The sequence below is a fragment of the Engraulis encrasicolus genome, chromosome 19 (assembly GCF_034702125.1).
Source record: "Engraulis encrasicolus isolate BLACKSEA-1 chromosome 19, IST_EnEncr_1.0, whole genome shotgun sequence".
NCBI classification, from domain to species: Eukaryota; Metazoa; Chordata; class Actinopteri; order Clupeiformes; family Engraulidae; genus Engraulis; species Engraulis encrasicolus.
In genome coordinates, this window is record NC_085875.1 from 23,572,280 (window position 1) to 23,583,731 (window position 11,452).

Here is an 11,452-nt window from a genome sequence, read left to right on the forward strand (position 1 = left end):
GTTCACTACTTTATATACTCTATACACCATTAAGGCACGCAAACTCCAAGAAGGTAATTGTCTGTAATAATGTCTGTTTATGATCAATGTACTATGTGCCAAAACCATATGCCAAAACTTCAATCTTGATAAGTGAAGCTGCACTACCATCTAGCGGCTACAAGAAGCTGCGCTTTTTCAGCTGTTTGCAGCATGTTCTATCGCTTTACGACTGCCACCCGGCATGAATGATCACAGACCAAAAACAAGCATGGCGACAGCCGCGAGGTTCTCTTGTGGCGATGTTTCGGAGGGAACTAGTGCAGGAGATGGAGCCGCCAGCGGTGGTGTTCCAGAAGCAAACACTTCTGGAGGAGATGCGAACCAGAAACCCGTTTGTATCATAGTCCTTGGCATGGCAGGCTCCGGGAAAACAACTTTTGTTCAGGTGGCTACATCTCTTTCGACCTATGCATGGAGACTGACAAGCTAGCCTTTGACAGTTCGATGATAGAAAGTAATATGTTTCTCTTTCACTACAGCATTTATTGAAACATTTAACTATTCAAAATGGATAGTATTATATATATAAAATAAGTGCTGGGTGTAGTTGATCTGTAGGCTTTAACTGCTAGTCAGAGATAATGATGCTCCTCATATCACCCGATGATGCCTAACATAAAGTTGAACTGGTGTGTTTGTTGTTTTAGCGTGTCACAGCATACCTGCATGCCAGAAAAAGTCCACCTTATGTCATCAACTTGGACCCTGCCGTGCATGAGGTTCCCTTTCCAGCCAACATAGGTATGTCTCACATTTGTCAGTGTTGTGGCTGTTACAATGTACCCGGAACTACTGGTTGAAGCCGTCTTGTAGGCGAAGTGATGATGATGATGATGATGGTGGTGGTGGTCGTGATGGTGATGGTGATGATAAAGATGATGTTGATAGTGACAATAATGCTAGTTTTCTTCATGTTTGTGTCGGCGTCACACTCATATCATCCTTATACTGTATTTCATGATGTAGAACTGGGTGAGACCTGCTCTTCAGTCATACGAGTGATCAGGCTGGTGGCACTGGTCATGCTTATGCTTCATCATAATGTGCCATAGTTCTGACCAATTCTCTCTCTCTCTCTCTCTCTCTCTCTCTCTCTCTCTCTCTCTCTCTCTCTCTCTCTCTCTCTCTCTCTCTCTCTCTCTCTCTTTGTCTAAACAGACATCAGAGACACTGTCAACTACAAAGAAGTAATGAAGCAGTATCCTTTCCATGAAGATGTAGTCCTCCAGCCCAGTTTTACTTTGTTATAATTATACTGTATTTGAGGTGTATCTTTAATTGTCAACCTTTGCAACATCAGTCAATTAGTCGTTCAACATTGCCTGTGTGTTACATATGTACTACCATTTCAATACAGTACACTGCATTAGTTGTATAGAATGCATTTAACCAAAATAGTTGGCAAAAGGGTACATAAACATTCTACAGAGAAGTAAAAGAACATCAAATAATGTGTCTTAGGGAGTCTCTGTGGAAACGTCAGTGTTCCTATAACACAATTTCCAGGTATGGCTTAGGCCCAAATGGAGGTATCGTCACGTCATTAAACCTGTTTGCCACAAGGTTTGACCAGGTAAGCCAAGTAATACACCAATAATTACACAAAAATGACATGTAAGGTATGTGTAACTCTACTTGTAACGGAGGTTATGGGTAAAAGTTATTCCTCCAAACTCATGTCCTTTCCTCTGTCCCCGTTGAACACTGGACTAAAGTCAGTTTGACATTGGAAGTTCGTTGAACATTAAAATACAAATGTGATCTATCTGAAAAATGACGCTTGTCAAACATAACGCTAAAACCATGCTGAAAGTTCAGGGAAAAAATGCAGAGTGAATGCACGGTGTTCTTTTTTTCTTTATGTCTCGGAGCGAACAACGTGGTTCGCCTAGTGCATCGTCAGGTTTGCGTTCTACTGGGTGAAACACATTGTTCGCTCCAAGAAGAAGAAGAAAAACGTATTCAGTGTACAGTGCTTTTCAAACATTTAAGATTGATCAAGTTTTCCTGCCTTACACCTGCAACCATTTTACGGAATATTTGTGCACAAGGACTTTCACATACAGTACTTATACACAACTTTGAATGTCACGTTTATAGTTTGAATGTTAAATGAATTTCCAATATAAACCTTATGTTACCCAAGTCATCAGCAAGGATGGAGAAGAGGATAAGAGTTTGGGGAAATGACTGTCAGCCTATGCTTTTGTCCAAGCAATAGGAAATTATTAATATTCATCAGCAAATGTGATGGATTGTGTATTCATGTCCATTAGGTGTCAGCATTGCTACTATGAGACTAAACTTTGCCTCTTGTTCTTTCTGAAACAGGTTATGAAATTCATTGAGAAAAAGGAGACTAGTCATGAGTAGGTTTCTTTTTTTGAAACACTTTATTACTAGACACACACACACACACACAAACACACACACACATACACACAGACACACATTCTTTCGCAGTCACGAGCTGCATTACCTCTGAGAGAGCGAGAGAGATATGAGCGAGGGCCCTAAGTGTTGTGTGTGTGTATTGCAGGTATGTTCTGATTGACACACCGGGTCAAATCGAAGTCTTCACCTGGTCAGCCTCTGGCACCATCATCACTGAAGCACTGGTATGGGAATGTTCACCAGATGCATATTTAAATATATATTAATCTGGTAACACTTTATTTTAGGGATACATCTATTAGCACTAATACAGAGGCATATATATATATATATTTAAATATATATATATTAATCTCTTATTCATAAATAATTTACTAACTGTATGGGGTGTGAACTGCAATCATGAGCTTTTTTTTGAAAGAGGTCACAAAGTATAATGCAAGTACTGCAAATGTAATGTTAAATTTCATCCACAATACGCAAAGAAACATAAAACGATGTTTTTTTATTATTCATTATTTATGAAATAATGGCGTAGTGCCTATTGGCATGACACTGGAAGAATGTTATAATGTGTCTGTGTGCCCTTGTCCTTGTCCTTGTCCTCTGTTCTGCAGGCGTCCAGCTTCCCCTGTGTGGTGGTTTATGTAATGGACACGTCGCGGAGTGTGAACCCTGTTACCTTCATGTCCAACATGCTCTACGCCTGCAGGTGTGTGCGTGTATGTGTGTGTGTGTGTGTGTTTGTCCTAATGTGTCCTAGAGAGAGTTTTGTGACCTACAGCACTCCTCAAACTTTGTTATTACTCAATTGTACACCCACCCACTAATGCACTTTCTCCTCTCTCCGTCCTGCTCTCTCCTCTCCTCTTCGCTCCCTTCTCCTCTCCTCTCCTCTCCTCTCCTCTTATCTTATTTCCTTCCCACATCCACCCCCACTGCCTCCGCATCCTCTCTTCTCTCCTCCCACTCCTGTCCTCTCTGCTCTTTCCCTCCTCACCTCTTCTGTTTCCCCTCCTGTCTCTCTCTGTCTCTTGCCCACCTCCTCTCATCCCTCCTCTGCCCCCCACCTCCCTCTCATCTCCTCTCCTCTCCCTCCTCTCCTTCTATCTCTTCTTTTCCCTTCTCTCATCCACCCACACTGTCCACCTCCTGTCCTCTCTCCTCTGCCCCCCCAACCTCCCCTTTCCCTCCTCCCCTTTCCCTCCTCTCCTTCCATCTCCTCTTCTTTCCTTCTCTTGTCCACCCCCAACGCCCCCTCCTCTACACAGCATCCTGTACAAGACCAAGCTGCCCTTCATCGTGGTTATGAACAAGGTAACCTCACGCTGATCACTCCCTCCATCCCTCACTCACTCGCTCCCACTGCTACCATGGTAACGCTGGTTTCCAGGGCAACGGGCTGCAGCATCTTGTGTTGTCGTGATGTAGAACTTGGCTGGGCCTAGCCGTGGGGCTCTGGAATGCTGCCTACACATACTGTAGATTTCCAATGAGATTGAGAAGGAGAAGGGCTCGTGTCTCCAGAGTAAGGCGTGGTGCAGTGCAGCCAGTGTTGGGGAAAAAGTTCCTATTCTACAAGATCTAGTTCAAAGTTCAGTTCACACATATCAAAATGAATTCCTTCTATCACAGCTCATACTTTGTTAGAGTTAATATAGCGTGTTGTTCATTCGTCCAAAAATGAACAAGTTCATAGTTCTTTTTTATAAGAAAGGGAGGTTGTTGCGAGCTATATTGTTAAATATCATCGCCAAAGCCTATATAACACCACAGACATCAATTATTTTTTTCATCAGAACAGTGACAATGTGTTAGATGTCATATTACATTATTGGGGCTGGGTTTTCACCTGAACACTAAGGAAATATGACAACCTATTAAACAAAGGCGCATTTAGTGTGTTCGCAGGCACCAGAATGAACTTGTTCACAGTTTGTTCATCAGGCAGTAAATAGTGGCCGTTCAGTTTACGTTCACCCAAATAATGAACTAGTTCATGAGCGATAGTTCATTCAAGTAGTCAGGCATGGTGCTGTGCAGCATGAGTCTGCACAGCAGGGGTGTCAAACATAAGGGCCAGATGCGGCCCACCTGATGGTTCAATCCGGCCCCAGACTTATTACAGAATAATAAGAAGTAAATCTCTAGTCCTATACAAAATGTGCTGCAGTTGTCTGAGATTTCAGGTTTTTAGTCCCCATTTACAGTCAGTGCTCCTGATATACCTGTTGTCATCCACCTTGAGATGATTGACAAGCAATGTGATTTCATTATGAAGCAAAAATGTATGATATTTTGCAATCACGTCCGGCCCACTTCCGGTGTCTCCCATGCCTCAGTGGAGACAACAATAATTTAGATGATGTCCCTTTTGTCAACCAGTGCAGAGCCACTTTTTGGGGTGCGTTACCCCATTTAACACCCCGACACCGTGTGTGTGTGTGTGTGTGTGTGTGTGTGTGTGTGTGTGTGTGTGTGTGTGTGTGTGTGTGTGTGTGTGTGTGTGTGTGTGTGTGTGTGTGTGTGTGTGTGTGTGTGTGTGTGTGTGTGTGTGTGTGTGTGTGTGTGTGTGTGTGTGTGTGTGTGTGTGTGTGTGTGTGAGTATAGCTCACATTGATGATACATTTTTGTGCTGTTTAAATGTTGTGTATGGAGTGAAGTGTAGTGTATGGTGGTGGATGCAGGACTGCTTGCGCACACACACACACACATACACACACACACACTTGTGGTTGACACAGCTGTCTGTGTGTATCCCTCTGGCCTAGACGGACATAATCGACCACAGCTTTGCGGTGGAGTGGATGCAGGACTTTGAGACGTTTCAGGAGGCACTGAACCAGGAGACCTCGTACGTCAGCAACCTGACCAGGTCCATGAGCCTGGTACTGGACGAATTCTACGCCACCCTCAGGGTGAGATGACACACACACACACACACAGACACACACACACACACACACACACACACACACACACACACACACACACACACACACACACACACCTGGCCTGCTTTATGAGCCTTGTGTTCGGCGGGTTCTACTAACCTCTGGGTGAATGATGACACTTTAACACACACACACACACACACACACACACACACACACACACACACACACACACACACACACACACACACACACGAAAGCCTGACAACATGATCCACTCTATGAGCCTGTTGCTGGACAAACAGGAACTAAAAAGTTATTGAGGTGTTGTCCAGTGTCTGTGGATATTGCATAACTTTTTTATGATGATATTTGAAAGTTTTTTTTAAGTTTTAAACAAAAAACATTACAATGCCCAGGATCTCATAAAGTGCTGACCAAAATAAATGCTGCCTCCTTCGTCGAGTACTGACAAGTCAAGGGTAGCATGAGCAAGACAACTGTGCGTCGAAATCATCCAGAATTCCCCTTTTAGCTGCCATTTCTGTGTGAAGGGAAGTCTATACAGCATATTGTATCTCAATCTCTCTAACCACACTGTTTGTCCCTCCTGCTCTCCTGCAGGTGGTAGGGGTGTCCGCGGTGACCGGCACCGGCCTGGACGAACTGTTTGTGCAGGTGGCCGAGGCTGCCAAGGAGTACGAGACGTAAGTTCACTTCAACACCAGTCAGTGTGAAAGGATGCTCTCTCAATAGTCTTCAAGGAAGCTTCTGGTCTTTGTTATCTTTTCAACTTTTCTCATTCATGTTTTATGCAACACTGCAAGCCACAATTGATTTTGCCTTTGGGCACAGAGCCTTCCTACTTCTCAACCTTCAATACAAAAAGAAGAATTTTTCATTTAGTTATGAATGACACATAGCACATGGACATTGATGGATGTTAATTGTTATTTTTGTGATTCGTGATGCCGACTGTAATTGTCAATCAGCTGCATTGTACTTGTGGAAAGCGGCGATTATGTTCTTTAGAGCTTTGAGTGGGCACGAAGAAGGCAAACTGAAAGCGTGTGTCTGTGTGTGTGTGTGTCTGTGTGTGTGTGTGTCTGTGTGTGTGTGTGTCTGTGTGTGTGTGTGTCTGTGTGTGTGTGTGTCTGTGTGTGTGTGTGTGTGTGTGTGTGTGTGTGTGTGTGTGTGTGTGTGTGTGTGTGTGTGTGTGTGTGTGTGTGTGTGTGTTTCAGCGAGTACCGGCCAGAATACGACAGGCTTCACCGAGAGCTGGTGAGTAAGCGAGGCTGGTTTGGTCTGGTTGCCGTGTGAACAGACCGGGGGGGATGAGGGAGAGAGTGAGGGAGAGAAAGAGAGAGAGACGGACATGGCCAGATTGTTAATGAGAGAACATGCCTGGAAAAAAAACCCTCAATGACAGTCATTTAACACTGAAGACACTCGCTCCTTTTTAAGAATAAGTGTGCCTTTGATTTAGCTTACAAGCGGATTCCAAAAAAGTTGGGACACTTTGTATTTTGTGAATAAAATCAAAATGCTGGCATTTTCAAAACATCTAATATGTTAATAAGGTAGAGCATTATGTACAGACAACATATCAGTTGTTAAAGTCGAGCAGAATTATTGTTTTGAGGTAATTATGTGATCATTTAAAATTTGACCCATGCAACAAATCTCAAAAAAGTTGGGACAGAGCCAAAACATGTTGTAATAGTTGGATAATTCTAAAAATTACACAAGGAAGAATATTTTAAAAGGAACTATATTGACTGCCAACATGAATGCACAAATAAAATACCATCACATAGAGGCTGTGGCACTCAGCAGCGAAGATTTTGAGGGACTAATTACTTATCTATTACACAGAAAGATTGAATTATCAAAATTGCAGGTATATAAGGCCTATTTCCGTAATATAGAGTTCTGTGTATCATTGCACGAGTTATGAGATCATGACATACTCGTGGTAAATAAGCAAACTATGACACTCCAACAATGACAGCTCTCGAAAAAATGACCATAAACACAACACTTGATTAATGCACATGATGCAGACATTAAACCGTGTTGTGTGCGGAAAGGCTCATTCTATGGACCTAGTAGACATGTGAAACTGTCCTCTGATTACAGAATGGAAAATATTGAATCCTTTTTGAAAATTATGGAGTCATGCACCCTCCAGGTTATATAGAAAATGAATACTTAAACTTGATTTAGTGGTCAATCTGAAAGACAGCATATATGATGGTAAAGGGGTGTAGAGGTGACTTGTTTAGGGTCNTCTTACTCATGTAGAGCATTAAAATGAATGTTTAATGATACATACGGACTTTAAACAGCAAACATAGCTACCAAGGCATTATATTTTGGAGCACCGCCTTTAGATATTGCCCCATAATGGCGGCAAATGTCAATCTCTACTATGTTCCAACAGTGTGGTTCCATCATAGGAGTAAACAGGTCACAAAATTGTTTTCTTGCAGTCAGGATATGCCACATAATAAGCATAACAAAAAGGTAAACAAGTTGAAGAACACGCCTATCAGTTGAGCTGCTGAAATCATGTCTCACATATCAAAATATCTAATTTTTGAATAAAATTATGCCAACAGCCAAAATATTTAACTGTTCAGTGTCATCCCTTGTGTTGTGTTTAGTCTTATCCAATATAAAAAGCATTTTATTGGCCCTGTCCCAACTTTTTTGGGATTTGTTGCAAGGGTGAAATTTGAAATGATCACATAATTACCTCAAAACAATAATTCTGCTCAACTTTAACAACTGATATGTTGTCTGTACATAATGCTCTACCTTATTAACATATTAGATGTTTTGAAAATGCCAGCATTTTGATTTTATTCACATAATACAAAGTGTCCCAACTTTTTTGGAATCCGCTTTGTATATCTCTTTTGTTATGTTTTTCTTAATCATATCTTTCTAATCGTTTTTTAATCTTTTATATTATTATCTTATATATTCTTTTCATCTGGCTAATGTTAAGTGATTGTTCATTTTAAACTGCTGCAAATGCAGAACAACTCTGTAGTTGTCGACTTGCCAAGATTGTTTGCATAAGTCAAGAGTGTATAAAAGCACTAGTATGACTAATGTGTGGTTGCTACTTTAAGATTTGCTGTAAACATCATTCATGAGCTTATAAAACCACAGGTATGATTAATCTCTGAAGTTTGCTGAGCGCATGATTAATGCAGGTCGTTGTATGTCTTTCGACTCCTGAAGACTGGCAGCTGCCCTTTGGTGTCAGTCGGGATTGATGGGCACCCTTTTGGTACTCGACTGTGTGTGTGTGTGTGTGCATCGGTCACCATGTAGGCTAGTATTGATGCATCCCTAATGACTGTCCAACGTGTGTGTGTGTGTGTGTGTGTGTGTGTGTGTGTGTGTGTGTGCCCGTGTGTGCCCGTGTGTGCCCATGCGCACGTGTGTCAGGCTGCAGCCCAGAGTAGGAAGCAAGAGGAACAGATGCAGAAGCTGCATAAGGACATGGGCTCCGTAGCCCTCGACCCTGCAGCTGCAGTCTCGGGTAAGGGTGTGTGTGTGTGTGTGTGTGTCTGTGTCGGTGTGTGTGTCTGTGTCTGTGTGTGTGTGTGTCAGATTGCAATACCCCTTGATCCTGAAGTTGCCACAGCAGGTGGAGCAAACATGACTGATAGCTGTGTGTGTGTGAATGCGCGCGTGCACACACAAGTGTGCGTGTGGTCTTGAAATATGCTGTATCAATACATTTGGATTGATTGATACGTACTGCAGTAGTGTGTGTGCTGACTGTGTGCTGATGCCTGCTTCTGCACGCTTTGTCCTTCAGGTGACGCAGAGGTCAGTGGCCCATGTGACTTGATCTTCACACGAGGGAACCCAGACCAGGACAGTGACATGGACAGTGACACAGACGACATCGACCATCAGAGTAAGCCATAACATATTCATACACACTATGCGGAAACAATATGCTGTACACACAAACACACACACACACACACACACACACACACACACACACACACACACACACACACACACACACACACACACACACACACACACACACACACACACACACACACACACACACACACACACACACACACACACACACACACACATATACACACACACACACACACACACACCACCAGGAATGGTCCAGGAACATGGTCCAGGAATACAGAGAGAAATGGAAAGAGAAATATCGCACACACACACACACACGCACACACACGTCGACCATCAAGGTAAGCCATAATCTATTTACACACACACGCACACACGTTCACATATACTTTACATGCACACAAACACCACTACCATCTCTTGCAAGCACAGAATCACACTGGTCCAGGAATGCATCCATTAGAGAATGAACACACACACACACACACACACACACTCTATCATGGCCAACAGATCCAGCCTGAACCTGACCTGTCCATGATGCATACAGTATTCAATTGTGGACAACAACATCCACATTTTTTAATTGTTGATGAAAAAATGAAAAACTTTTAAAAAACGCACGTAATAGATCCACGTTAGAGACAGCCATCCCTACCAGACAACCAAAGGAGGCCTAGACAAGGCATCTTAACTCCTTGATTTCGAAAGCACCTGCAAAAAAGCAATTGCTAAATGCCAAAGCCCTTTTGGGAAAAGGTGATCTCAGCCCACAACTTATCTCTTCTTTTCTCCCTCTTGTTTCCCTCTGCCATTCTCCTCCACTCTCCTCCATCAGCCACGGAGGAGAGCAAGGAAGGCCAGGCCTTCAAGAACTTCCTGACTGAGAGAAAGGAAGTGGTGACCGCCCGGAACAGGAAGCTGGAACAATGAGCGCTGAACAGTGAACGATCAGACTACACAACCTACATGAAAGGTCACGACCCTTACGGTGACCCTAAAAAGCACTGGCGACCCTTCTGGCCCTACAAGCACCACCACTGAATCCCACACTCTTGACTTTCATTATGGTGTCAGATACCCTCTTAAGACCTCCTAAGAGACTAATAACAGATGACCCTTTGGACTGGGTGAATATTATCTTCTAGAGAAAAAAGAGGACCTTTGAAGGTCAAAACTTGTGCACTGTTTACTGGCGTGTGTTGGGATGAGGGTCGAAGCACTCAAAACCAATGTCTTTGTCCAGTTCTCTCTCGGAGACCATGTGAAAACCAACAACAAGAGTTTCTGAGATTTGTGCGAGGGCAGAATGTAGAGCAGACGGGTTCTAGAATGCTCACTGAAATTTCGGAACTGTGACAGTTGGTCCGTGTTGCAAGTTTGAGGGTTCTAATTCATTTCTAAAGCCTCACTGCAAGATAACTTGTTGATCATGACTAAAGACAGTGCAAAGAAAGGCCCACATGAAGAATATCTGGAAAATGTGTGACAAGCACAAAGATAGAGAAAGTTGACATCAGTGCCTGGAATGGATTTGTTTGACTTTTTTGTTTTTTTGTTTTGTTATGTTTTAAGTTGTGGTTCCAACATTTACCTTGTGTGCACCTCAAACCGTGTAGATACCTGGGCCTTTGAGTATGTCCAAAGGGAGTATGATTATGTGTTAAACATCTACTGTGTATTATTTTGTATAAAAAGTGTGGTGTGGAAACATTCTCTATATTTGTAAAGCCACTCTTCTTTTCCTTCCATTCTCAGAGAAATAAAATGATTATGAATGTTGAGTGCTTTCCCCTACACTCTTTTCTATCTCCTGTCTTAGTGGAGTGCTCGTGCGGGCGTTTGTGTGCGCGCAAGAGCATTCATGCTCGCTGTGGTGTGTGGGTAGCCACTTGGCACGGCTCCGGTTCATGGAGAAGAGAAGCCTGATCAGTCTGGGCGTTTAGAGACCTGGTACGCCTTCAGACCTTCTGCCATGAAAAGGAAAATGTCAAAGTGTCTCTTCCCATTCAAACTCCCAGCAGTCTATTGCCATTCACGAACACTGCTGTGCCTCCCATAGCACAGATTAAGACAAGCAGAGTGACAAGAGCCTGCGTGTCTGACCTTTTGTGCTACATGGTTGGCCACAGCAGTCCTCAGTGCACTGACTGTGCGCTCACATTTGGGTGAATATGTGCTTTTATAGTGCAAAAATC

At 43.0% G+C, this 11,452-nt stretch overlaps 1 protein-coding gene across 1 annotated transcript; it reads left to right on the forward strand.

The window, feature by feature from the left end:
- The first annotated feature begins 231 nt into the window (after positions 1-231).
- gpn1 (GPN-loop GTPase 1) lies at positions 232-11,038 on the forward strand. The gene is made up of 14 exons (XM_063224086.1): positions 232-427; positions 690-783; positions 1,201-1,240; positions 1,549-1,615; positions 2,374-2,411; positions 2,582-2,660; positions 3,054-3,148; positions 3,708-3,753; positions 5,208-5,354; positions 5,955-6,037; positions 6,572-6,611; positions 8,793-8,886; positions 9,169-9,270; positions 10,093-11,038. Exons 1-14 carry the CDS (start codon positions 251-253, stop codon positions 10,185-10,187), a joined length of 1,197 nt encoding a protein of 398 aa, XP_063080156.1. The 5' UTR covers positions 232-250; the 3' UTR covers positions 10,188-11,038.
- The last annotated feature ends 414 nt before the right edge of the window (positions 11,039-11,452 follow it).